Source organism: Nyctereutes procyonoides, unplaced genomic scaffold, assembly GCF_905146905.1.
Source record: "Nyctereutes procyonoides isolate TBG_1078 unplaced genomic scaffold, NYPRO_anot_genome, whole genome shotgun sequence".
Lineage (NCBI taxonomy): Eukaryota > Metazoa > Chordata > Mammalia > Carnivora > Canidae > Nyctereutes > Nyctereutes procyonoides.
In genome coordinates, this window is record NW_026575028.1 from 7,102,230 (window position 1) to 7,130,052 (window position 27,823).

A 27,823-nucleotide genomic window follows, 5' to 3' on the forward strand; every position below is an offset into this window, starting at 1 on the left:
AGCAGCCACTTCCTCCGCCTGCCAGTCAAGTTCCCTGCCTCACCTGTGAAGGTCTGAGCAGCCCAGTCAGTCTTACTCGTGTCCCATCCTGCCCCTAACACTGCCCTGCCTGTGTCTCATAGCCCTTTTAGGTATAAGCACGGTCTCCCATGGGAGGAAATGGGGACTCACCTGTCTAGTGACACTAACACTTTAGTCTGATGAGGCAGTTCAAGCAGACCTACCGAAACTCAATTCACCACAGCTCCTCACCTGCAGGAGACCCCTCTGACCGTCACAGCAGAGGAGCGTGGCAAGACCAGTTAAGGGTGCTGATCTAGAATGGAGACAACTGAGGCAGTTTTCAGCAAAACTTGGGAGATACATGGAAGGAGGACGAATCTAGCAGTTCTCAAGAGGGAGGAAGTAAAGACACTGCCATGGGGGGTATCATAATTTTTGGAGGAAAGGAGGGAGAATACCAAAAAGGGCCATGGATTTTAAAATACTGAAACCTAGATGTAGACTGGATTGATTCTAAGGCTGGATTTCTATGGTTGCAAGAGGAGCTTACGGTGCTACCTTCTGGGCACTAGAGGGCACTGTTAGAGAGGTAGCAGCCTGCCCTCCAGAAAGCGTTCCTTCCAGAGGCTGCTGCTGGGGACTTTTTCCTGCACTGGTTGTAGTTCAGTGGGCATCCAAGGTGAAAAAGATGCCACAAACTCCACACAGCATTATTTCATTCTGCATTCAAGCCTAGATGTATTCTAGGGGAGCTGTTACATGCACATACACCATCCAAAACCCTAAAGCACCAACTGGGATTTAAAAAAATAAAAAAGCATGTATTGGCTTCGTTCTAATTGAGGCAGGAATGTTCTCTTGGAATCATTCTGTAAGAAATCGCTGTGTCTCCCATAGACCCATTCACTCCATATATATTTTATTAAGCCCCTACTTTGAGAGTGACTCTGCCAAGTGCCAGAAAGAACACACATGTAGAACACTCCATACGAAGGACCTGCTCAAGTGTTCTTCATCACAATCCTGAAGTCCCCTCCTGCTCTGACTGACTTTGCTCCTACTCATATGAAGGACTCTTCCCAGACTCTGCCCCAGAGCCGACCTGCTCTCTGGCAAAGTTGAGGGGGAAAGCCTTCCATCTGCACCATCTAAAGAGCTATTACTGTATTCTGTGCCTCTAGCTCCCGAGAAGCTCATCTGACCAATTGTGTTTTCAAGAAAAGCAGGAGCCCCCAACAAAGATGGGGCTTTGAGGAAGAAGCATTGGTCCAGCTCTGTGGGGTGGGGCTGAGTCAGAATTTAAAACAGTGAAATGCAGTTTTAATCTGTTCAACTAGAAATGATGATTCCACTTCTCAGATTCCACCCTCAGGAGCCTTTCAGAGTGAACATAGTCATTGTGGCCTGGCAGAAACAGGGTGAAAGATTTTAAACCACTTCCATGCCCAATAAGGAAAGTATAGGTTGAGGTACATCTGTCCCAAGGAATATTGCATAGAATTTTACACATAATAAGTGTCTGATAAATATTTGTTAACTAATTAATTTTTAAAGTTATCAAAGAATGTAGTGATGCTTCTTAAAATGTAGTATAAAAAAATAAAGATCTATAAAAATGGTACTATAAGTCTTGTGTTTATTCTTTGAATTTACAAAGTAAGACTCTTCATGATAGTTGTTAAATATCATCCACAATCAGAAAATAACAAAAGCTTTATTGATAGATCCTAGTGAGGTCCCAGTGCTTGGATCCCCCAAGTATCCTGGTACCTAGGGATCCTAGGTCCCTGACAACCCTCTTACCAGGGGGCACGCCTCACAGGTGGTCTTCCTGCACTCCAGCTTGAATCCAGAGATGACTCCCACCTGGACGGTGCAGCGGCAGGTTGTACACACATCAATCATCAGACTTTTCCCCGGCTGAAACCAGAGGCACCAGGGTCAGGCCTCCCAGAACCCTGACCCCCTGACCCTCCCACTCACCTCAGCAGTACACCTGAGGAGAAAGGGGGCCTGGCTGCCCACAGCCAAGATGAGCTACCACCCTGAAGCTCCTCCTGTGTCCAGTGGCCCACTCCCTTCCTGCCCTCCCACCTCAAGTATGGCAATAGTAAGTCAGAGCTTTCATGCCAGCAAGGGAGCCTGAGCAGGGGGAGAAGAGGATAGATTGAAGGGTGTGTCACACCATCAGAGTGCTCTTCTGCACACAGAAGAGATGCCGATGAGCCCGAGTAGGAGGCAGAAGGTGAGTCCCTAGAGAGTCAGCAAGACAGCAGGAGCCTGGGCACCAGGATGCCAGGGAAGCCAGGAGCCAATGGAAAGTGGAGGGTAAAACATAATAATAAAAAAAAAATAAGTAAATAAATAAATAATAAATAATAAAAAATAAAAAGGAAAGTGGAGAGTAGGGCTCCCTGTTTCCTTTCCTTTCCACTTCAGAATGACTGAGCTGCCTGCCCTTCCCACAGTGCCCCTAGGCCTCCCCCACAACTCGCCCAGTAGAAGAAGGCTTACCCCAATGATGGTACCATTGAGCAAGCAGGCCTCCAGGGGCTCTAGGGGAGAGACAAAGTGCAGAGCTGATCCCTCAGGGTCTCCTCCTCCCCACCTGGGCCCCTCTCCTACATCTGCAGTCCCTCACCCCGCCCCATCCCCAGGTGCCGTGGGTCCTACTGCCAGGGCTACAGTGGCCATGCTTCCCCAGGCCTGCCAAGCAAGGGCAGACTGCCTGTGTCCTGCCACCCAGCCCACACTGAGACCTTTCTCCCCTGCATCCTCAAGGCAACAGCCTTGTTTCATGGTCCACACTTCAGGAGTGATGGGGAGGGCACTTGGGCTTCTGAAAGAGTGAAACTCTGCTCTGGAAACTTCAAGTCCCAGAATCAAATCACACTAAGAACTCAGAGCAGGTGGTAGAGAGAGTCGCTATTTTGTTGGTTGATTTGTTGGCAGGGTTGGGGTGGAAAGTTGGGAGTACCCCTTCCCAGTAGAGGCAATACAGTGAATGATCAAGAAGTCTGGAGTTGGTGAGTCTGCTACTCACTAACTCACAGGAGCAAATGCAAGTAAAATGGTAGACAGTCACTGAGCACAGTGATGACCTTCAGGAGCCTGTGATTTTCTCTCATCTTATTTGCTTTCCCACAAAAGCATTAGGAGCGGAAAGGAGAATTTGTATCCTGCCCATTTCCCTAGTTGCTTAAAAGGCAAAGAATTCAGGAGCCCTTGGTGGACAGAGAGGCTTAGATGTAGGGCCCCTGGACACACGCCTTACCGCAGTGACAGGTGGGACAACACTCTGAGGTCTTACAGCTCAGCTGGAAGCCCGTGGGGCAGGTGGGGACATTCAGCTGGGGGCAGGAGACATTCCTCTGTTGCACAAAGACCTCCTCCTTCACTCGGACACACTCATTGATGAGGCAGGGGTTGTCAGGGGAGGCCCACTGAGAGCCAACCTGTGGTTAGAGCACTGAAGTTGAATAAGGCTGGGGCCAAGGGCCCAATGGGAGTGTGCTGTTCTCTCAGGGAGCCAATCTGGGCTCTGGGGATGAGCCCCAGCTTAACATCTAAGTACCACCCATAGGGTAAGACCCACAGAGGGAATGAATGGGGCACATCCCAAGTCCTTCAGTGAGTCTGGGTCAAAGTCACCCTGACCACGATCCTAGCTCAGAGCCATGAGTTACAGACACTGTCTTCACAACTTTAGGGGAGCCTGGGGACACTCCCCTCCATCCTGGGCACTGGCTGTGAGCTGAGTTCAGAGGCTCTAGGGCACTCTGACCAAGAAGTGGTAGCATGGGCTAACATAGAAGAGGTATGGAAGGGAAACTCCACCCATTTCCCAGCCAGGGGCTACTTCCTACCTACTCCTCAAGGGGCTAGGGATGATGCCATCTGACCCCTACAGCCCAGCAATCTGTCCCTGGGGCTTCTGGGCCTGTGGATGAGTGGCCCAACACAGGGCACAACAGTACTTAGAGCCCATGGAGCTTTGGAACAGTGGTAGGCCTACAATGCCTGCAGGATGGTGAGGCCAACACCCCACACCAACCACTCAGGGAAACCAGACCTCAGATTCGAAGGTAAACAGGACACAAATCCCCCAGGAGTTCAGAGAACTCTTAGAGCAGGAACTGGACCTCTCCCCACATCTACCAAATGGGAAGTCTGAGGCAATCCCAACTGTTCCTAAGGGGCAAAGTAATCCCAGGGGACATCTGGATAGTACCACAGCCAGATGCACTCCCTGTGGGAAACCAAAAGGTGGGGAAAAAGGTCAAAGGCAACACTGGACCACAGAATGGACAGCCACCCTGGTAAGGTCACTACCTTTCATCCCACCCCGCCTGGGTCCCAGACGTACATTCTTCCAGTGAGACTGGGAGTCGCCCCGTGGTGAACCGATGACCACCTCACAGGCAGATGGCAGACACCTCCCACAGCACTCGCCTTCATGAAGGACATAAGTGAAGCCCTGAAAAATAAAAGGGACAGAGAGGAAGGACAGCCCAGCAACAAAGGCACAGGTGTTCTTATCTGCTCCATATGTGTCCTGAGCCTTGGGGCTTTGCAGACTGGTTGGAGTCAACACTTTCATCCCTGTCATCTACCAGTTTCAGGATCATGCTATGAAGTGGTCAGGAGGCATCAACCCCTAGGTCTTATGCTAGCTGAAGAGACATAACCCTACTCTCTGAGAGCTTCCACTCTCAGACCAAGATCTAGTCCATGGGAGTATTAAAGACAGCCCAGAACTCACTCAGAAGCAGCTAGCTGGCCTGATGTTTATCATGACAAATCTAGGGCTCCTCACTGACTGGGGAAGAACAATCAGGATGCCTAGGATCTAGTCTCTTCTCTAATAGGGATAAACACCTATACAAGCTGAGCATCTTGACCTCTCACCAATGTGCAGAGCTGGGTTTGCCCTGACTATTGCTTGATATTACCTAGTGGTTTATGGGGCATAGTAAGATAAGAAAATACACAGATGGATATTTCCCAGAAATCCTGCCAGGGAGACCAGCATCCTATAAATAGGCCAGCCCCTCTTGCCTCTTGGAGGTTCCTCCCATCTGGCCAAAGCATTAGGCACTTGGACTGAAATCCTCCACAGAAACTCCGAAGCAATATACAAAGAACAGCCAAAACACTGCTGTGTACATTCGTCCCAGGAGCCACAGAAAGAGAACCCAGAATCATGCTTCATCTTGGAGCTCTATCCTTGAGAGAGAAGGAATGACAGCAGCTGTTCAGGATGGGCGTGGATGCCAAGCCTGCTCTGTTCCACAGGAACACTCAAGAGCAGGGCCGAGTCAGGAGATGCACACAATGCTGGTGCCTCTCTCTGGGGAGAATGCAAGCACTCCAGAGACTTGGCTCAACTTTGCACCATCTACATGGGACCTACTTATATCCCCACCTGCATCACAGCAGTGCCCACTGAGCCATCCCCAGTCTTTTATCAGCTGAGATTCTAGTCGTTTATTGTGCATCTATGATGTACTGGGGTACTTTGGAGGAGCCAACAAATTAGAAAAATACAATCTAGACACCCTCCACTACAAGCAGAATATACAAAGTGCCATAAAAGAAGCAACGTTTCAAGGGATCACAGAAGTGAGTCATTAATCCCTTTAAGGACCTAGAGTCAGTCTTGTGTGTCTCTCTCAGAGTGCTGGGTCATCTGGATTCGCATAATCTTCCTGTTTGCTGCTGCCTCCCTCCCCCATCACAAGCAAACATGTCCGTATGTTGCCTGACTCCCAGACCAGAGGCCTTGTTCCCAAAATCCCACCAACTTTGCATGCCCAAGTACTCTTAGCCATGCCTCCACTCCAAATTTCCTGGCTGCCATCTTTCTAAGATTACTTCCACACTTCCAATATCCCCATCTTCTTGCTGTGCAACCAAGGTTCATACTGTACGTCACCTCTCCTTCTTTTCCCATACTCCTCCAAATCCTCTAGCTTATACCTGTTCAAAGTCTACATCTCACACCTTCTCCTTACTCTTCTCCAACCTGTTTTCTCTGGTTCTGCAAATAAAAACAGAACTAAGTAGGGGCAACTGGGTGGAACAGTCAGTTGAGCATCCACCTCTTGGTTTTGGTTTTGGCTCAGGTTGTGATCTCAGGGTTGTAGGATAAAGCCCCATGTCAGGCTCCATGCTCAGTGAGGAGTCTGCTTGGGATTCTCTCTCCCTCTCCCTCTGCCTCCCCTGCTCATTCTCTCTCCCTCTCTCTCTCTCAAATAAATAAATATAAATATTTGCAAACTAGAACGGAACTAAGTACATTTAATATACACCTAATCTGAAGACAGATGCCCCTGAGAATAAATTCCTGATGTGCCTAGTAACATAATCCTTGAAGCAATTGTCATAGCTGAAATGGAGGTAGGAGGCATAGGACTCTGGTCCCTTGTCTCCGGGCTGGATCAGACTGGTCCTTGCAATGCTGGTGTTGCCAGTATACTAGCCTATCAGAATGGGCATGGGGCCAGTAGTCAGGACACTCCCTGTCTACTGACTTCAAGTGAGCTGTCATCCACCAGCTTGATCTCAAGCTTCATTGCCTATGCTAGTCCTCTGCATCCTTTCTGGCAAGTGGGAAGACCAGCCCTACTTCCTCTTCCTTCTGGAAGAGAATCATGAAGATAAATGAAATGAAATGCATTTTATTCAGTTCCTCAGAACACAGTTCCTAAAATTCCATGAAGTAGTCTGATTCTGGAGTCTAAGAGTAGGGAATCTGGTGGTCATAAGCCTTCAAAGAAAAACTCCTCCAAGATTTATACAAAGGAGTGGGAATTTCTCTTGCTGTCAACATGAAAGCAAGGCCATATGCACAAAAGCCCACCTATAAAACTCCATGGGAAGCCAGCATTGCCCCTCTCTAGCTTTACATTTTTCTGACATGAAAAGCTGAGAACCACGGAGTTGGTTTGGGAAAGTCTATTTCTGCAGACTGTGGCTTCAGAAAAGAAGAATCATAGGGCTGTGGTAATGTTATTCTTTTGGGGTAATGCTGTCCTATGTTTGCTTGATGTCACAACCTAGACAGTAAATGAATTCAGACATTGGGTAAGTGAGCCCAAATGTCTCTGGAGTTGGACCAGAGCTGATACTACCCTCTCTGAAGAATGAAGTCTGAAGCCATCTCTTCACTTCTCTTCAGCTTCACTGAAGCTCCCACCTCAACTCAACACATCATGGTACAGCCTCCCACATCCCTTCAGCTTTAATTAAAGCACTAGGCCCCCTTCTTCCCAGAAGGTGTAAATATTCAGTCTCTAAGACCAGCATGTCTCTAAAATAATTCCCTAGAGCAATCATGTAATCAAGAGATCTAGACATGGTGCCACCTCCATCCATTCCCCTGACCTCCATACCCATAGTTTTTGTGAAATTGTCTCCAGCACCACCTCTAGACAGGTAGGTTTATAGCACAAGACCTGCACCCTCCCTAATAGTTGACTGGGACAGATGAGGACTGGATAGAGGACCCAATCCAGAGGCTGAGCTGAGCCCATCAATTTTCTTCCTGAGAAGTTACTCTATGGAATACAAAGATTGAGGAAGTCAGATTATACAGGGATGAGCCCTGATCTGCAAAGCCATATTGAGGGGAAGCCAGATTCAAAAAAGCCGTGTGCAAATGAAATTTACGAGAAAACAAGACTTCCTCCCACCAGCAGTTGACCTGTAGAGGAGCTGGAACAGATGGGCAGAGAGAAGCAGAGACAGGGGCTCATGGGATAAATGAAAAGAAATGTTCTATGACTGTGGTGCCCATTCACATCTCCTGCATTTCATTTCTGAGACATTCTCTTTTTCATAAATCCCCTTTTGATTTTAGTTAGCTTGAGTGGACTCTGTTCTTTGCAATCAAAACTTCCTACTGATACACAAAATATATTGGGTGCTGGGGCACCTGGTTGCTTCAGTTGGTTAAGTGTCCAACTTTTAATTTTGACTCAGGTCATGATCTCAAGGTTGTGAGATCGAGTCATGTGTCAGGCTCCGCACTCAACATGGTATCTGCTTGAGATTCTTTCCTTTTCCATCTGCCCCTCCACCCATTTGCTCTCATGCTCTCTCTCTCACATAAATAAATAAATAAATAAATAAATAAATAAATAAATAAATAATAAATAAAATCTTGGGGCGCCTGGGTGGCTCAGCAAGTTAAGCAACTGCCTTCGGCTCAGGTCATGATCCCAGGGTCCTGGGATCAAGCTCCATATTAGGTTCCCAGCTCAGTGGGGAGCCTGCTTCTCCCTCTCCTCCCTATTCGTGCTCTCTCTCACTATCTCTGTCTGTCTCTCTCTCAAATAAATAAATAAAATCTTTAAAAATAAATAAATAAATAAATAAATAAATAAATAAATAAATAAAATCTTTAAAAATATATAGAGAGAGTGCTAGTTTTACAAAAATGACCTCTAAGCAGCACTCCCTTGCTTGATAGCAAGTATTTCCATCACCTTCCATGGCCTGTGGGAGGAGATGCAGACCAACGGGTTTCCAAAACTTAGTGTTCCCAGTGGACATACCTGGATACCACTGCATCATCCTCTCCCAAGGGTGCCTCACAATTCCACTCCTCCTCAGTCACAGCAAGGAAGGTAGAGAGCAGATGAATTAAGCAGAGGCTCCCACTTCAAGATTCATAATTGCCCCCCCTTCCATCAACAAACCACCCACTTCCAAACCAGCATCAAGAGCATTAGCTCCACTACTGTTACGAAGACAAGCACAAGATATATGTACTTGTCTGTCCTGGCTACTCCTCTTTTATCTTTTATCATCCTGATAACACTGAAGGAATAATAATAATAATAATAATAATAATAATAATAATAATACTAAACCAGAATCTGACCCCAATTCTCCCTGTACATCATCACGCCCTTTTTTCTAGGACCCAATTATTTTATTTTATTTCATTTTATTTTATTTTATTTTATTTATTTGAGAGAGAAACAGCATGAGCCAGGAGGAGGAGCAGAAGCAGAGGGAGAAGCAGATACCCCACTGAGCCGGGAGCTGGACTCTAACTCTAGCTCAATCCCAGGACTCTGGGATTGTGAACTGAGCCGAAGGCAGACACTTAACCGACAGAGGCATCCAAGCACCCCAAGGGTCTGATCAGTCTTAAATGTGCAAGAATAGGGACACTTGGGTGGCTCAGCGGTTGAGCATCTGCCTTTGGCTCAGGGTGTGATCCTGGAGTTCCAGGATTGAGTCCCACATCAGGCTCCCTGCATGGAGCCTGCTTCTCCTTCTGCCTGTGTCTCTGCCTCTCTCTGTGTGTGTCTCTCATGAATAAATAAATAAAATCTTTTTTTAAAATGTGCAAGAATAGAGTGTGTCTGTTCTAGGGGCAGGTTGAGGTGATATCTGAGGAGGAAGATATGGGGAAAAATCAGGTCCTCCTTTCTAGGCATTATATCCAATTTCTGCTCAAACCAACTCCACAGCCCTCTGGACTCAAGACCATACAACAGACATGGCCACTGGCCAAGGACAGACTCACAGAAAGACAGAACAGCAATCCTCCCCTAATGCTGCCTTTCACCCAACCTCAGTCCTCTCCTTCCCCTCATCTCTGGCCCTGAACCAGAAATTACTCAACGGGTCTCTTGCCCCTTCCCAGAATCCCCACTCCCCCACTCTCTCCCTTGCCTGCTCCAGGCAGTGCCCAGCCCCCTCTGCTCCCCTTACCGACAGGCAGTTGTCCTCACAGGGCTTCTGGGAGCACTGGGCCACACGCAGGCCCATCACAGAGTCCTCCAAGTCCGTGCAGGTGCACACGTCACAGGCCTCCTCCCAGAACTGGCCCACAGGGTAGATGGTGCCTCGGTGGACACACACCTACAAACACAAGATTTCCATGAGCAAACTTATTCCAGTCATTGAAACAAGAAGTAAGTGCCTACTATGTGTGGAACCTGCTTTAGGTGCTGAGAATACAGCAGTACATAAAACTAACATGGTCTCTGCCCACCTGGAGGGATGCTTATGAAGGAGATTTTGCCCTCTTCCCTTCCTTGCCCACCAGCCTTAGAGAGCCATTGCTGGTGTGTGCTGGTGAGTCCTTCTTGGACCACAGGCTCAGGAATAACTCACTTGGTGGCCTTAATCCAGGCACATCGCTGTCTTAATTGCATTTAACTCCCTCCCATATCACACAGAAAACTGTTCCCTAATCTTTAGACCCAGTAAAGTTCCTGGACTTAGCACGCATCCACACATAATGGGCTGAAGGTGAGTGGGGTGAATAGGATTCCCCCAGAAGCCTGCAGATGACAAGGAGCATAACAAGGAAAGACTCTGGGGGCACAGAGAATGGGGTATGTTTAAGAGACAAGGGGTCCTACTTGGAAGAACTGTAGGCTATAGAAGGGATATGGGAAATGGAGCTACAAAGGTTGATTGGGATCAGAATATGTAAAGCCTGGTATGCACATGGTACACAATACTCAGACTTTATTCTGTAGGAATGAGGCAGTAAGGAAGCTGTTTGATCAGGACACTTAATGACAGTTTTGACATTAATCCTGAATCTGCCCTCTGAAGCTGTGAACAGGTCTCCACTCTCATTCACATCATAGCAGTATAAGTATTTATAAGCCATTATCCCTTCTCTGTTGGGTCTTCCAGCTGCTATATAATGACCTTACTAAATGAGACCCCTTGTTCTTCTATTAAGAAGCCTGCTAGAAAATGTTACCAACCAGAATCTTACTTCTAGGAATCTATCTCAAAAGACAAATTTCCCAAACTACAAAATGACAGATGTATGAGGCTATTTGTTACAGCATTATTAGTAACTATATTACTATGCCACGATATGTTTCATGTACAAAAATAGTAAATTAAAAAGGAAGTAAAAGCAATCCCTAAAAATGTAAAACAAACCAAAATACCTGATTAACTAGATCAAAGCAGTGGCAAAATAACACAAGAAAAATAATTATTTCAAATAACTTTAAAACCCAGGATTTTGGCTATATATCCCTAATGGGTTATATTCCTACACTAAAGAACTGCAAAGAAATCTTAAACCTCTCTCAGTTGCCTTAAATTGTTGGCAATAATATTGGCATTGTTATTTTTGAGACTATTCTAGGCATGTTGTAATATAAAGCAAATAACTAATTGTGTCAATTATGTTAAGAAACCAGTATTTACAACTTAGAAAAAAAGTAGTAGGAGTATAAGTCAAAGAAGTTAAGTAAAACCTTATAATTGAATTTGAATCCAAAATATTACTATGAGTGCATGAGCTTTGTTCTCTCTAAAAATATATTTCCAAGCTCTATTCACCAAAAAGGTCTGGAAGCAATGATAGCCTGCAAGCAGCAAGCATCCAGGGAAAGATAACCATGGCTCCCCCCTGTCATTCATTCCAGGGCTCACCATCAATCATGCCCAGGTCTTCCTGCTGCAATTCTGGCTCATGATAGGTCATCTTGGTGGATCTCTCCCCCAGAAGACTGCTATTTGCACATACCAGCTGTACTATCCCTTGACACTTTATTGTATTCTGTTTATAGACAATTGTCTTCTATATACTATCAAGATCATAAGTAGTCTGCATCTTACATTTCTCCCATAACACCTAACAAAGTCCCAGCTCTGCTAGAATATAGTTGTTACTCAGTAAACATTGGGTGGATGGGGATCCCTGGGTGGCGCAGCGGTTTGGCGCCTGCGTTTGGCCCAGGGCGCGATCCTGGAGACCCGGGATCGAATCCCACGTCGGGCTCCCAGTGCATGGAGCCTGCTTCTCCCCCTGCCTGTGTCTCTGCCTCTCTCTCTCTCTCTGTGTGTGACTATCATAAATAAATAAAAAAATGTAAAAAAAAAACATTGGATGGATGGATGGATGGAGGAAAGGACAGATTGATAGATGGATAGTTACATCAATGAATTGATAGCAATTAACAAATGAATAAACTATTAACCAGTCGCTAAATAATTCATGCAATCTTATTAGTTCCTCAACTAACCTACAAAATAAGCTTTTTATAATGGTAGGGCCCATGTCTCATAGCTTGCTTGTAACCCTAGCACCTAGCCATGCCAAGAACATAGTATGTTCTCTCTAAATACCTCCCAAGCTAATTAGGCTGTGGTGAATGCTGACTGCTCACCCACCATTAAAGTATTCGGGTTGGGCAGGAGGGGAAGGTTAGGTAGGCAAATATTTCATGAGAAGCAAATGTTTGGCCATCTTCCCAACCAGAACTAAGCAGCCCCTACCTTGTCAGGGAAGCAGGTTGTTGTGGTGCAGCCACAGTCGTTGGTGACAGCCGAGGCCAGGTACCCCAGCGGGCAGCTCACCGTGGAGTTGACACAGTTGCATGCACACTCATACTCGTCACAGCACTGAGTCTTCCGAAGGGCCGGCGTCCGGTGCGGGGGACAAGAGGGCGGGGACTCCCGTCTGCATTCATCTTTCCTGCAGGCTGAGGGGCAGCACCAAGTGATGCCCCAGTCCAGCCACACTGGGCAGTGCATTCAGCCAGGGTTCATAAGTATTCAGCTATGATAATAAGATCCCAGGGAACTCCAGACCCAGAATATTAAATCAGAAATGCCCAAGAGCTGAGCTCAAGGACTATGGGATTTTCAATCATACCAAAAGACAATTCGTCTGCAGAAAAAATAAGAACATCCATCAAAAGGAAAAATGTGAAGCTAGGACTTCTAGTGGAGGAGAAGTGAAGGTTGCCTGGTCTTCACTCTATGAAGAAGGAAAGTCCTTCCGGCTATGGATTCTCAGAGACCTCAGACAGAGAATCTCTAAGATCCAGATAAGCCTGGGCACAGCATGTGTGGGCAAGAATGCTTACAAGCTGGTAGCTTTTGTGATCCTATCCCCAGCTCAGTACCTAGAACAATACCCTATAGTTTTAGGTCCTCCAACAATGTTGAATGAAAGAATGCTAGCAACTCTGTCAAATCCACAGTATCATTTTACAAATGGCAATCCCATTCCTGTGTCCTTTCCCTCTTCCCAACTTCCTTCAAATACAAAGAGATCTCCTCTTACCCTCTAGGCCTTATATCTAGGAGCTCAAGTGAGACTCTAAATCAATAGGATAGGAACTCCACTTGATGTAAGGTGGATATTCTCAAAGGCTACATATGCAATTCTGTTCCTTGCCATGTCTTACTTTTAGTCCAACTTATGCTTGCACTATACTCTTTGGTGGCTCAATAGTTAAACATAACGGAGGCAGGGGGCACCTACAGATTTGTATCCACTGATACAAATCAAGTAATCTGCACCTGGTACACCTGCAGCAGCATGTGGCTAGGAGGGCTCAATCCAGGTGTGATCTTACCACCCCCACCCCTGAGTTCCAGATGTATGCAAAACCTAGACTTCAATGAACTATAATACAAGACACCTTCCCCAGGCCAGGAGAGAATGGTCGTGCCACCCTCTCCGCATCCACAGAGGCTTTACCACAGGTGAAGTTGGGTCTGCACTCGCCAGGATTGGTCAGGGTCATCTGGAGGCCACCTTCGCAGGGAGGCACCGGGGGCAGGTCACAGCTCACCAGGTCACACACTGAGGCCAGGAAAGAGAGATGCCCACTCAGAGGTCAGCAAGGGTACTATTGTGAGTGGCACCCAACATTCCTATTCCTCCAGACTTCTACTGTTTTAGGTGCATGGTAGGGATGAGATGAAGTTGGAGGTGGAGGTAGAGAAGGGGAGGAGTGATAGGTAGGTAGATAGACAGACAGACAGACAGAAAGACAGATCCGATTCCTATGATAAGCTCGTGTTGATTACTCTTGTCACTCCTGGGATTTTCAGATCTCAGCCAAATCACTTGAACTCTCTGGGCCTCGGTCTCATCTTCTGCAAGGTGGGAAGGTCTACCTTCCAGGCTCAGTCTCAGGGTGTCATGAAATAATGCAGGCAAAGTGTCTGGCACATTGTAGAAGTTTAATCCCTTCTATAAAATGAGGGGCTTGAGGTAAATAATGCCCCCAGTTCTCTCTATTGTTAGCATGCTAAGACCTATTTTCCACAAGTTTTTCTCAAGCCACATCTCCTTCTATGTGGGACTTTATTCATGCCTTATAAATTTCATCAGCATACATAAATTTCTAGATGATTTCATTCTTTTTTAGACCCTGTAGACTATCCCTTGATCTATTTGCTCTCCCTCAAAGATTTGCATCACTGCCAACTTGACACGCCTGTGCTTTATGTCTCCATCCGTACAATTAATAAACACATTGGACAGGACAGCAACGGGGCACTGGAGATTTCCTCTCCTGTTAACCATAATTCCATCAGCTCTGGATTCATCTCATTACACTATTTATTCAGCCCATTACTCACCATGGAGTTTGCAAGCCTATAATGAAACACTTTGACGAATAACTTGCTGAAATCAAGGTGCCCTGTGTGTGGCCTTCTCTATATCTAGTCTACTCTGAATTTATCGAAAAGGCACATGGGTTACTTTGGCATGGCTTTTTCTTCAGTAAATCTCTGCACTACTGCCCACCAGAGATTACCCCCATTCTGTTTGTTTGTTTGTTTGTTTGTTTGTTTAATGCTCTCAAACCTTACATTTAATAATTCACTGCAGAAGTTTCCTAGGAAGCAAATCCTACTTTCCAAAGGTGACTCTTGCTATTTGGTGGGGTAGGGTGGGGAGAGAGAGTCAGCCCTTACCCACCTCCTTTTGAGCACCCTGTGCCTGAGCCCACCCACACCTTTCTGTACCTGCCGCATGGGTCACCTGGGGCCAGGGCCAGGGTCAGGACCCTGGAGAAATGCCCAGGGCGGGACACATACCACACTCGTACTCCGGGCAGCACTGCTCTGCGTTCTGGCGGAGGCGGGCCACTTCACACGGGCCACAGGTGGGAGCTGACGGATAATGCCACAGAAGGCAGAGAGATCAATAATGCTGCAGCATGCAGCCTGTAAAATGTTGCAGAATACCAGCACAGGCCCTGCATGGGAGGCCTGCCAAGAATCAGGCCCAGGGGCCTCTGACAAATGAGTCTCCTTGGTGTGTCCCGGTGGCCCCTCAAATGTGCCCTCCAGGAGACTCTGAGTCTGAAGGCCAAGCTGGGGTTGGAGAGGGGGGCAGGATGAACCTCTAATAGTGTCTACCCCCCAGGTACAGAAAAGGGGACCCCAAGTCCAGTAGGAAGGGTGGGGCAGCAGCGATGGAGGAAAAAGATGCTTGTATCTGGCCCATCAGATATGCAGACAGGATGGCCAGGGCCTCAAGGGATCCTTCTTCCGCCAAGAGCAGCAGGGAGAGGGGGTGAGGGGTGGGGGTTGGGGGGCTCACCTCTGGCTGTGGGGCAGGGCTGCAACGTACAGTTGACCTTTCGCCCACTGAGGCATGTGCAGATCTGGCAAGGCTGGTGGGCTGGGACCCAGGTTTCCAGGAACTGAAGGAAAACAAGGCTCAGGGAGGGCCCATGCCACCAGGGACACAAAGCCTAGGAGGTCATGGGGGTCAGGCCCCCCATCTCTGGCTCGGTCTCCCCTCAGGGGACACAAACCCCAATCCAGGCCTCCATCAGTCTCACATACAGGCTGAACATATACAGGCTGAAAGCAGTGTGAGGCTCTGAGAGCAAAGAGTCAGAGAAGCATCAGGGGTGCCCAGAGAGGTGGCCCCACTGCTTTGTAACCTCGGGGAATGACAAGCTACAGGCTGTAGAGGACCCTCCCTGCAGGAGGGCCATGAAGTCAGGGAGACCTGAACTCCAGTGTGGGGCGTCACTCCCCCTGGGACCAGTTTCCTCACCCACAAAGGGAGTGCACTGGGACCTGCCTTGCCCTGCAGACTGTGACCAGCACAGATGCGGGCTGCAGAGCCAGGACCCGGGATCCCTCTACACTCGGTGAGTCAAATGCAGAGTTAAAATTAAATTCACGTTTAAATTGCCTGTCTCTGAATAAACGCATTCTTGTCCAGTAGCTCAAAGGCTTCTAAAATGTTCCCAGGTTAAAAGAGTCTTATTTATTCCCTCTGTTTCCACGGTCAGCAATCAGTCAGCTGAGAAGAAAGGAGGTCAGAGGTCTCCGAGGAAATCACCCTTCCCCCACGCTGCTGGTCCTCCTCGGACCTCTCCCCCTTGACACCTTCCCAGGGCTCAGTATATAATACCAGCCAATCTCTAAAGAGCATAGGCTATGTACCACTGTTCTATGAGGGTTTTTTTATTTTTATTTTATTTTTTTTATGATAGTCACACACAGAGAGAGAGAGAGGCAGAGACACAGGCAGAGGGAGAAGCAGGCTCCATGCACCGAGAGCCCGACATGGGATTCGATCCCGGGTCTCCAGGATCGCGCCCTGGGCCAAAGGCAGGCGCCAAACCACTGCACCACCCAGGGATCCCTATGAGGTTTTTTTTTAAAGATTTTATTTATTTGAGAGAGAGAGAGAGAGAGAGAGCGAGAAGCTGGAGGGTATGGGGGCCATGGGGCAGAAGGAGAGGGAGAAGCAGGCTCCTCGCTGAACAGGGAGTAGGATGCAGACTTGATCCCAGTATCCCAGGATCACAACCTGAGCTGAAGGTACCCCCTTAATTGACTGAGCCACCCGGGTGCCCCTGTTCTATGGGTTTTATATAAATGACTTGTTTAATTCTCATTGCAGCCTTCTGGTAAGGATATCTGTATTACTCCCACTTGTCAAATGAGAATGCTGAGGCCTCTGTTTAGGTCACACCATCACAGCGGCAGAGCCACCATACAACCCACAATCCATCTTTTTGACACTATGCTCCACTGCCTCCCAGCAATAACTGGCATTAAATATGTTCAAGATATCTTTCTAAGGGCTTTGCATTTATTCACTTTCTACCCCTTACAATAACCATACCGGGGAGATATGGTGTCATTATCTATGCTTACAAATGCTGAATAGAGATACAGACAAGGAATGTGGTGACCAGGCAGTAAGTACATCCCAGGATTTGGACCTGGCATCCTGGCCCCAGACACCACGTGTTTTCTGTATGACAGCTGCCTCTTGTGGGTAATCACAGCATCTGCCACGGGCAGGTCACACTGCCAGTGCTGCGGGGGGGTGGGGGGGGTGTTCAGAATACTCAGTCCCAGCCCTCAACAGCTGCTGCTCATTGAGGAAATAAGACTCCTCAATGAAAAGTGGAATGAGACAAATGAATTGTGATCCATTTGCAGCAGGGCATATTACTCAGCCATGAAAACAAACTATGAAAACATGCAACATGGGGGAATCTCAAAAACATTATGCAGAGTGAAAGAAGACAGGCAAAAGGAGTACACACAGCCTGATCCCATTTATAGAAGATTCTAAAAAATGTAATACATCTCTAGTGTCAGGAAGCAGAGCAGCAGTTGCCTGGGGGTGGGAGATGGGGGCTAGGGATGCATTAAAAAGAGGCAACCTTGGGGGTTGCCAAGGAAATATTTGTTATCTCGATTGTGATGACAGCTTTATGGGTATGTGCATATGTCAAAATACATCAAATCTTACCCTTAAAAAGGTGCTGTTTACTGTATGGAAACTAGAGCTCAATAAAGCATTTTTTAAAAATGAGAAATACAAGAGCCACAGCAGGTGCACAAGAAATGTTCACAGGGGCTGGAGTGCTCCAAAAAGGCCTCACCAAGGTGCACCTGTGCTGGAAGGGAAGGACTCAGGCAGAAGAAAAAAGAAATGGGAACAGAGGATGAAAAGTCCTTGTGGACATCTAGATGATTCTAGAGGCCTTCTCTGTCAGCTTCGGGAGCTGGCGTTTAATATGGTAGGCAAAGAGCAGCCCTGAAGCTTTGTAAGCAGTACCCTGCCTCAAAGAGAGGAGCGTTGAATTAGGACATCCCTGGTGAGAGTGAGCAGGCTGGAGAAGACAGGAGCCAGCACCGGGAGATCAGTGCTCTCCTAGCGGCTGGGAAGGCCAGGGAGGGCACAGGGCGCAGGCCTCAGAGGAAGAAGGAGGGGGACACCTCACATCTCCGTAGGCCTCTCTCTGTCCTGCCTCTCTCCTGCTTTCTGCATGGATGGTGATGCCAAGAAAATGGCAAATCAAGGGTTCCATATATAGACCTTTAAATGGCAAACGTGATGGGATGTCAAAGGAGAGGATCATATTCTTTATATGTTTTGGGGAGATTTTGTCTCTTTTTAAATGTGAACTTTAGATATCTAAATTCAAGAAAAAATAATACAACTTTCCCACCATCCTGAGAGTGGACAATACCACAATAAATGACCAAAATTAGGTATTAAGCCTCCCTTTCCTAGGGATTTTCATTTTTTTTTTTTTTTTTTAGGAAGCTTTAAGGAGGCATACCTGAGGCAGGGGACAGAATCTATGGTCCCTGTAAAGGCCCTTTTGGCCTAATGCTAAGCTACAAGCACCAGCGGCCAGCTCTGCAGCCGCATCACCTGTCTAGTTATGCAGCAAGCACACCAGCAGGTGGCACTCCTGCACCAGGACAGGCCAACTCCAGCCAGTCCTGAATGGCCCACCGGGCTCCAGGCCAGCAGGGAGTATTTCCAGGGCAGAACAGGTATGAGAGCTGGTGGGAGTTCTAAATTAAATGAAGACGACAAAATAACAGCCTACAGAGAATCTGATAAGGGAAAACTGAAGTCTTCAAAGCCCCAGGTCAGAGAAGGGACACAGCAAACGACCAAGCACCACCCACCACAGCCAAGGATCTGAGGGCAGATGCAGGAAAATGTAATTCCTGGGCCGCCACGGACCAGCAGAGACCAGGGAAGAAGCTCGGGCTCCAGGTGCTCCGTCCTGGGTGATGGAGGCGGTCCCCGCTGCCCACACAGCCCCCAACCCAGAGAGGGACAGCCAGCCCGCAGCCCTGGATCCCCCCTGAGCCGGCCACAGAGGCTCATATGTTTACACTGCATTCTGTAAAGTAAACAAGGGCTATGGAAACCGGTAAATATTTTGCCCTTCCAAAGTTACCACTAGAGATTTATACTCTGGATTATTTCCCTGAAGAAAAGTTGTCTCAGCTTTATTTTTCAGTTAAGGAAATTTCATTTAATGGAAATGTTCTTCATGTTAGATTTTTATTCCTTTTCTGCTGTGAATGGGAAAGCTGAAATTGCAGGTGGCTGATAAGATGTCTATTTTCATCCATTTAAACCATATTTTCTGAAGTAAACTAAAACTGTGTTTGTTCCCTTCACAGTTTTTGATTAATTTTACTGTCACTTGGTTCTGAAATACGTTTATAAGACTGTTTCTATGTCCAAAATATTGCACTACTCAGAAGCACTCTCCACACAACTCAAATGCATATTCCAATGGGTTGGATGGAAGGTGAGGGGAGTGGGGAAGGAAAGTCGAGTTAGAGGGGGCAGGTGGAGACACAAAGATAAAATTCACAAGCTTCCAACTCTCAGCACCCTGCAGCCAAATGATATTCCTGGAGCCAGTAACATTTTACAAGCTCAAGCTTTCTTCTCATCGCAGAATGCCAAAGAAGAGGGCAGAGACCATTTCTGCCTCCCTCTGAGAGCACCTAGCACTACCAGCAAATGCAGGCTGAAATTACCACTGGGTGCTGGCACCACACATAAATAGTACCTACCCTTCAAGCCTAGAGGAAGGGACCCCAAGAGCTGTGCAGATCAGAGAGAGTGATGTATGGTTTTATGAACTCGTTTTGGAGAATATTACAGTACAGGCAGTTACTTCATTTGGCAATTGAAATACAGCAGTAGAGTGTGACTAGTCTTCCCTCCTAATTCATCTACTCCACAGTGAGAACAAACGGGGTCCACTGGGATAAAGCCCAATAACAAAACAGAGCAGATGAGAACCATCCAGTAATAACTGGATGAATGCCCATGCTTCCATGAATATGCAGCTCAAAGTTTAGCTCACAGTTCCATTGGGATTGAAGGCAAGGCTAGGACACTGTGGGATGCCCTGGTGTCATGGATAGGAACCACGGTTTTATCACCTCCTGCCATCCGAGCCTCAGTTTCCTCACCCACTCAATGGCACATGTAATAACGACCCCACGGAGTTTGAGGAAGAATCAAAGGAAACAGTCCATTGCATGGCCTACATTGTTTGGGACAGAATAGTGTAGTTACGGGAATAACTGTTTCCATCATTATCTAGATTGGTTAGCTAGCTTTACCTTGAGTCCTGCCAGTGTGATTAAATATGAGTCACTTCACCTAGTTCGCTTAGTGACAAAAGTCCTCCCTGGTGATAATGGAGATGTTAGGTCTGGGGTGTAGCCCCTGATCATAGAATACACTCACTCTCTTTTGCTAGAAGCCAAATCTGTTCTCCCTCTATCAGGTTCTGTAGCGTCACTGTCAAAGAGGAAGGACAGGAGCACTGCACACATTCACGTGTGCACACACACTGCCCAGCTACTACAAATGTACATGTTGTCAACTTTGAAGCTATGATTGCCATCTTAGGCCAAGATGAGGGAGAGTCTGGTAAATATCCTTTCAAAATGTACTCAAAAACCTGTAAAGGGCTACAAAAATTGTTGACTCCACGATTCCCATGAAAATCAGCTCAAAGAACATCTAGCAAAAAGGCATTTTCACACATCAGAAAGAGCACATTCCAAAAAAAGAAAAAAGAGAGAAAAAAAGAAAGAAAGAAAGAAAGAAGAAAGAAAGAAAGAAAGAAGAAGAAGAAAGAAAGAAAGAAAGAAAGAAAGAAAGAAAGAAAGAAAGAAAGAAAACGTTCTTTGGAGTTAGAGCCTTAAATATTGAGTCCAATTCGCAATTCTATCACTTAACAAACCATGTCCATGGGCAAAGTAAGCTAAGTTTTGGTTTTGTCTTAAAGATTTTTTTAAGTATTTATTAAAATGACATAAAACATCCTACTCTGTTCTGTAGAACCGTAGTCCAAGGGCATGCTACATATACATTCACTCACTCCACCACACATACAAGTCCCATGGTTAGATAAGTTTGAGAAGCAAAAACCCTCTTACACACTTGCACCACACATTAGCGCATTAAAGCTCTAAGAATCCTGCAATAAAGGAACTTGTCTAGCTAATGTTCTTTGAACTCTCTTGACCACAGGTAACTGTCAATATCCTGCAAAACAAACTTCCAAAAAATGTTGAGATAATGAATATGTAATGCTTAGTACAATGCAAGGTACATAATATATTGTAATAATACTAGACACCGCTATTAATATAAATATTCTTTTCCCATCCCCTTCTGGGTTCCTGCAGCCTTCTATTTACATGAATATAATGATGGTAATAGAAGTAGTGGTAGTCATAATGTGTTATTAATACTTTGGTGTTTGCTTACATAGCTAATACATGACAGACCCAGGATTTGAACCAAGATGTGTCTGGCTCCAGAGCCATTATGCCTTATGCTTCCCTATTCTTCAGTGATCTCCTTAAGAGTTAACCCTGGCTGCCACAGTTGGAGGGGGCCAATCACTGGTGAACACTTCACCCTACTGACCTGAGAGAGAAGCAGCTCCATAGCAGGTGAAAGGTCAAGGCTCCTACCTGGTGCCGGACTCCATCCTCGCTGATGCACTGGGTACAGGCCTCCTCGGGGACACAGCTACCTTCCAGCATGACTTGGTTTGGGGGGCAGAAGCAGCCTTCTGAGGGTTGGTCCCCGCAGGAGCTTGTATTGCCTTCACAGAGCCGAGGGCAGCCATGCTCACAGTGGTTGTACACCAGGGATGGTGGGCATGACATAGCTACAGACAGAGAACAAGGTCACACTCAGCTCACACCAACCAGAGAGAAACAGAGGCATAGCTGCTTCAGTGAGGTTAAACATTGAACAAACTTGCTTGGGCAGAAATGGCCAATTTCTACTAAATTTTATTCCTTCCATTTTCCATGGAAATAGACCTTTAAGCTAGGCACCTGGCCACAAACTACAGACTACATTTCCCAACCTCCCCTGCAGCTAACTATAGTCACATGACTATAGTTCTGACCAAATAACTGTAGGTGCAAATGTAGACTCCAATAGCAGTTTCCAGAATTCTTTTGTTCAAGGACAGCTGTACATGTCCTTTGTCCCTTCCCCTCTTTCCTCCATGCTGCCATTTGGAACCTGGATGTAAGGATGAGAGCTCCATCTTAAACCATGAGAAAAAAAAGCACACCCAAGTGAGAATGAGCAAAAACCTAGAATCCAGTTTGAAACCCAGACCCAGCTGGAGCCACCTCCCTCTGACCAACTGTGTAACAGAGAATTTTACTTCTCTGTTACTTGAGCCAAATTTAATCCTAACTGATAATGTGATCCTGTGTATCCTTAGGAAGTTTTATGGGTCTTTCTTTTGAATACAGGTGTATTAAATCCTTTAAAAATCGTCTTAAATTAAATAAGAAATCCACAGCTATGAAGAGTTGCATGAAGAAAAGCTACAAGATAACTCTCTTGTCCCACTCTGCCTACTCATGGTGCCAAGGCAGCCGGCAAGAGCGTCTAAGGATTTAAAGCACCAAGCATTTCCCGTAAATGCACAATAAGTAGCCAGGGGTAGACAAAAAAATTACTAAGTAGAGAAGGACTGTGGGTAATTCAGGAAATTATCATTTGCCCCTTGATCAGTAGGCAGGTTGAAAAGGAGGTACTTCCATCTAATGGACTCAGAACACCAGAGCTGGAAGGAACCTAGGAGTTATCTAGTCCAACGATCTCATTCTGAGATGCAGAAAGCAAGGTCCAGATAGAAAATAGCTGATCAGACCGTAAGCTGAGACCAGGGTGCCCAAGTCCTCCAGCCATAAGTTAGAGCTGTGACAGCTGTATGATAATAAATTTTGAGACTCCAAGATGCTTGGAATTATTGACTTTCCTCCAGAGAACATCAGGGGTTATATTCAGTAATTGGGGGTGCTGAAGTTCAGTGCTCTTTTCGTGCCAGTGCCCCCTGAGGCAGGCATCACATCTGATTCACTATGGTATCCCCTATACGTTGAATGATAAATAAATGCCAAGTCCAAATAGGGGAGGTGACCTTGGGCAGGCACCCCCACTAGTGATCCTAATGGTATTTGTCATTAAGATGCTGCTTGGTATTTCAGAGGAAAATTCCACTCACATTTCAAAATCCTTCTCAGGCATGGCTTACTCTGAGCCTTTGCTAAACTTGGGGGAATGTCAAAGTCAGAAATGTGACTGGTCATTCCGTACTTTGCTGATGCCTATGTGTGTACAATACATTAAAATCACATTTGTCTGAACTATTGAAATGCTCTTGTTTACACAGAAATTCCACACTCAAGTCACTGAGACATCTACCATCTTATTTTTTCTTAACTGGGATCCTAGGTAATAGGGAAAGCAGGGATTTTGTGCTTTATCACCCAGAAAAAGAATATGAGACCCAAGAGGTTGAGCAAGCCCAATACTTTGTTGGTCTTCACACTGTAAGGGATGCATATGGAGACTCACCACAGAAATTGGCCCTCCTCCAGTCAACACAGACCCCTTTGGTTCGACAGAGGTGGGCATACAAGGCAATTGCCTCACACACTTTCTTCGGGTGGCAACTGTCGGGCTGGCACATGGCATAAAAGGTGGCTGGAGCAAGGACCTTGTGGCACTCGGCAAACAATTCTGAGAGGAGGACCTGGCAGTGGGAACTGCTGGAGACAGGACACTGCTCCTCAGGGACAGGTTGGCATGTCTTCCCAAGCTGCTGCACGGTCCATTCCTGGATGAGTGCCTTCCAGTCTGTGGTGACTGTCCCATCCCTCAGAATGAAGTCATTGGCTCCGTTCTCATCACAGATCCCTAGACAAATGAGGAAAGGCAAGATCAGTAGCCCTGGGTGCCTTCATATTGATGCAGGAGACCTGGCCAGTCTCCATCCCCACCAGTGTCTGAACCTTATAACCAACCGGACCCAGGAATATAAGCTGCCAAGAGTCCTGAGACTAGAGCAAAGGAGAATTTCTCACCACAGAGACCATATGTCTTCGAAGCAAAGGTCCTGGGGCTGAGCTGCAGCTGGAACTCATTGTTTTGGGGGGTGAATGTGAAGATGTGGCCAAGATGGTTGAATCTGACCTCATACATGATGGTCCCATAAACATTGACTTCCATGTCTCCACCCACATATGGGATGGAGACTAGTCTCCCATTCACTGTCATCTGCCCAAAGAAGAAAATGCCTCATCAGTAGTCATAGCAATAAGGAATCCTAGAATTTCACTCTTAGCTTCTCCCTGAGGTTACTGAAAGTCTCTCCACTTCTGCCACACTCAACTCCAGTGTCATCCACAAACTCTGATATTTGGCAGGAGCTCTTCTAAGATAAAGGGCTTTGCAGAGCTTGACAGAACAGATTATTAGAATCCTAAACAGATGGCCATGCTCCTGGAACCTGAAAGCCAAGGAGTTAAAGCTAGCCCTGAGTCTGTGTGCATTCAACAGGGAAGGACAACCCCTCCGGATAGGCTGTGAAAGCTGCTTTTTGCCAACTCAGGGCAGTGTCTCCTGGGGCATCTCGTGGGACTATAGTAAGTCCATTTATGGATGGATGGATGGATTTTTGGTCACTAGCTCTTTGGTGGCCCTACTATACATCATATCAAACATATTAAAAGATAATCATGTATCACAAGGAACATAATTTTTAATATTAAAAATTTTAGAAGGTTTTTTATTATTATTTTGAAGTTTTTGATTATGAGTTGCTCATTTAATATAGGCCTAGCTATGATTTTTCAGGAATTAGTGTGCATATATTCAGGAATTCTGATAAAATGAGAAGAGCTAACCTACAAGTTCTTTTCACATAATGAAATACTTAAGATTTCTAAACAAATAAAGAAGTTGGCATAATGTAACCTTTTGTAAACATTTAGTCAAACATTTATTTTTACCAGTTTTGCAGTTTTCCTTTTGAATTCTGGAGCCATACATCTCATTTAGGCCCTAAATATTTTCAAAGGCCCTAATTTAGGCCCAAAAAATTCTCCTTTGGAAAGTTCACATGCCTTAGGCACGGGGCTCAAAATGCCTGCTGGGTAAACAGCACTGGTGCCAAGCCTAATTTTCTTCCAGCATCAGAAACCAGCACTATGTCCGTGATTTGATGCTACTAAAATTGATCCTTTCTTCCAAGTCTGGGCCCAGGACAACATGAAATCGTGCCACAGGGGAGATGGAAATAAGTGCTTCCGGGATCTCTGGGTGGCGCAGCAGTTTGGCGCCTGCCTTTGGCCCAGGGCGCGATCCTGGAGACCTGGGATCGAATCCCACGTCGGGCTCCCGGTGCATGGAGCCTGCTTCTCCCTCTGCCTATGTCTCTGCTTCTCTCTCTCTCTCTCTGTATGACTATCATAAATAAATAATAAATAAATAAATAAATAAATAAATAAATAAATAAATATTAAAAAAAAAAGAAATAAGTACTTCCTAAGAAAATTGGTACTCTGCTAATGAGGCAAAAGGCAGAGTCCCTAACAGACACACCATCTAAAACCAACTGCCAGTAGAGGCTTCTTCAAGGTCCTGGTCCTGCTATGCATGGGACTTATAGAAAGTACCTCTCACCTGCATGTCACTGTGGAGCTCAACTGAGAGGCCGTCATGCTTCACCTCAATGGATTTCATGCAGGTCTCCCTCGCCCCAGGGCTGCAGGCACCATTATGGAGAATCACCTCCAGGTCCTGCTCCTTGTTTTGAAATAGGACATACGAACAGCTGCCAGTCAGCTTGAAATTCTGCCCATCAAAGGTCACGATGTGCCGGGTAGAGCTGCCCATACACACACCTGGACAGGAGAGAGCAAAGCTTGGATGTGATGTGATCCAAACTCCCATACATGCAAAGAGGCCAATGTTATCAAGCTACCCACAGAAAAATAGAGCTGAGAGCTGAATGGGCCCTTTGAGATCATGTAGTCTAACTTCCTCCTTTTTACATATTAGGAAACAAATTCCAAGAGATAGAGAGAGTAGCTTAGGTAATAACACTTGGCCAGTACATATTTTTCTACAGAAGGTTTAGAAGGACAAGTATCACACAAAAACATGGAAAATTATAGAACCATACTTCTAAAAAATTTTAGTGTGCAAAGTGAATGATCTCCTCTACAGGGATGCCTTGGCCCAGGAAACAAAGTTAAGTTTCAGGGTTGTTATAACTTGATGAAATCATGAGGAGCTAAGCATATCATGAGCTTATGAGCTCATTGTAAAGAAAGTTCACCTAAAGACACATGTGTCCTCTTGGCTGCCAAGTTTCTAACGGTACAAGAGGCCATGTTGACTTGATCCTTTAAGAGATCACACAAGAGAAATATTTCTGACGCCAAAACAAATGATTGGGTCTCAGCACTTCCTTATTTGCCACTCATTCTTTCACATGATCAGCAAATTCTCGAGGTTCCTATTAAAACAGCACTTGGGAATACTAATCATCTTGCATCTGCATAAGATGATTCTGTAAAAATCCCCCCATGGAAGGTAGCAGCACCATGTGTGATTTGAAAGCTAATCTTGGACCAAAATGAAGTTGGAGATAAGCTTTCCAGAGCAATCATGACCACAGCTGCGGTGGTAGGCAAATAAAAGCCCAAGAGGGCAGACTCAGTGGGTCAGTGGGAACACACAAATGTCCCTCATTCATACCATGTCTAGACATCCTCCACCTACACGAGTGACCTGTATGTCAGGCAGCATGGCCACTAACAAATGAAGGGGGCTGGAGGCACCAGCTTTCAGAGCTGAACAGCCTGCCAGGAGCTTGTCCCCTCAGAATCCTGAGTCCTGGAATAGTCAGTCACTTCCAAGTGGCAGTACTGAACCCATGCTGCAAGTGGCCCCAACAATCCAGTTGTATAGAGTGTCAGTGTCTTAAGGAGATCAGCCCCAACTGCTGTGAGGATGTAACAAGTCACAGGCAAAGAAATGGGGTTAACTCATGTGTGCAAGCCAGCAAGAGCAGCTCTGCCCACCATCGCATTGCCCTCCACAGGTAGTAAAGAGGCTACTTCAGAGCCAGGGAAACTCCAGATTGCATTCTGCTCAACCCCTTGCTGGTACTGTGATCTTGGATAAATGACTTCACTTCTGTGATCCTCTCCAATCTCCCCTGCTGTCTTTGAACTAACAGAAAGAATTTCTGGGCTACGTTTTTAAGCAAAAAAAGGCAAAGCTCATTTGTGAAGAAGAAGAAGGCTGAAATGAATGAGACTGGTTGCCTGCATGAACATAGGTGGAAATGAGTAGAAAGGATGGAGGAAAGGGGACGCTGGAGTGATATCTGAGTAAACCTTTCTGTACATTCTCACATTTGGATCCATGTTAGACATTCACATACTGAAAACAAACAAATGAATAAAATCAGCAAGGATGGGAATGAGGGAAACCCAAAACAGGATACAGACAGAAACAAATTAAACTCATAGTAATGAAGAACATAACTGCACTGTAGGGAGGGGAGAAACTATCCTAAATAACTTTGGGGAGAAATGTATTATGTACTCAAAGACACATGTCAAAAAGAATTGTATATGAATATCCCACTCTAGTTAGTGGATTTGTTTTCCATCCAAGCATTGGTTAGCAATTCTGAAACTACTTTATGTATATTCTGGGATTAAGCCAACAGAGAAATACATTGTGGATAATGAGAGCCAGGCTCCCCACTGTGTGAAAGATGGAGCTGAGGATGTCAAAAGAACCCTAGTCAAATTGAAAGGACTCCTAGTAGCCAAATCCAGGACCATCTGACCAAGATAACAAATAATGCCAGTAACTGATCACACTCCATAAAATAAAATAACCAATGAGTCTATTTGT

The 27,823-nt window shown here is 46.0% G+C and overlaps 1 protein-coding gene across 1 annotated transcript in view; it reads right to left on the reverse strand.

The window, feature by feature from the left end:
* VWF (von Willebrand factor) overlaps positions 1-27,823 on the reverse strand; it is a 141,351-nt gene that overhangs the window by 10,664 nt on the left and 102,864 nt on the right. The window contains exons 35-47 of the mRNA XM_055315447.1: positions 25,571-25,791; positions 23,971-24,163; positions 23,462-23,803; positions 21,547-21,746; positions 15,350-15,452; positions 14,842-14,916; positions 13,490-13,594; positions 12,277-12,482; positions 9,733-9,882; positions 4,370-4,480; positions 3,278-3,458; positions 2,518-2,558; positions 1,807-1,923 (exon numbers count right to left, since the gene is read on the reverse strand). Of these exons, the coding sequence (XP_055171422.1) occupies positions 1,807-1,923; positions 2,518-2,558; positions 3,278-3,458; positions 4,370-4,480; positions 9,733-9,882; positions 12,277-12,482; positions 13,490-13,594; positions 14,842-14,916; positions 15,350-15,452; positions 21,547-21,746; positions 23,462-23,803; positions 23,971-24,163; positions 25,571-25,791 (2,045 nt within the window). The remainder of the gene's footprint in view (positions 1-1,806; positions 1,924-2,517; positions 2,559-3,277; positions 3,459-4,369; positions 4,481-9,732; positions 9,883-12,276; positions 12,483-13,489; positions 13,595-14,841; positions 14,917-15,349; positions 15,453-21,546; positions 21,747-23,461; positions 23,804-23,970; positions 24,164-25,570; positions 25,792-27,823) is intronic.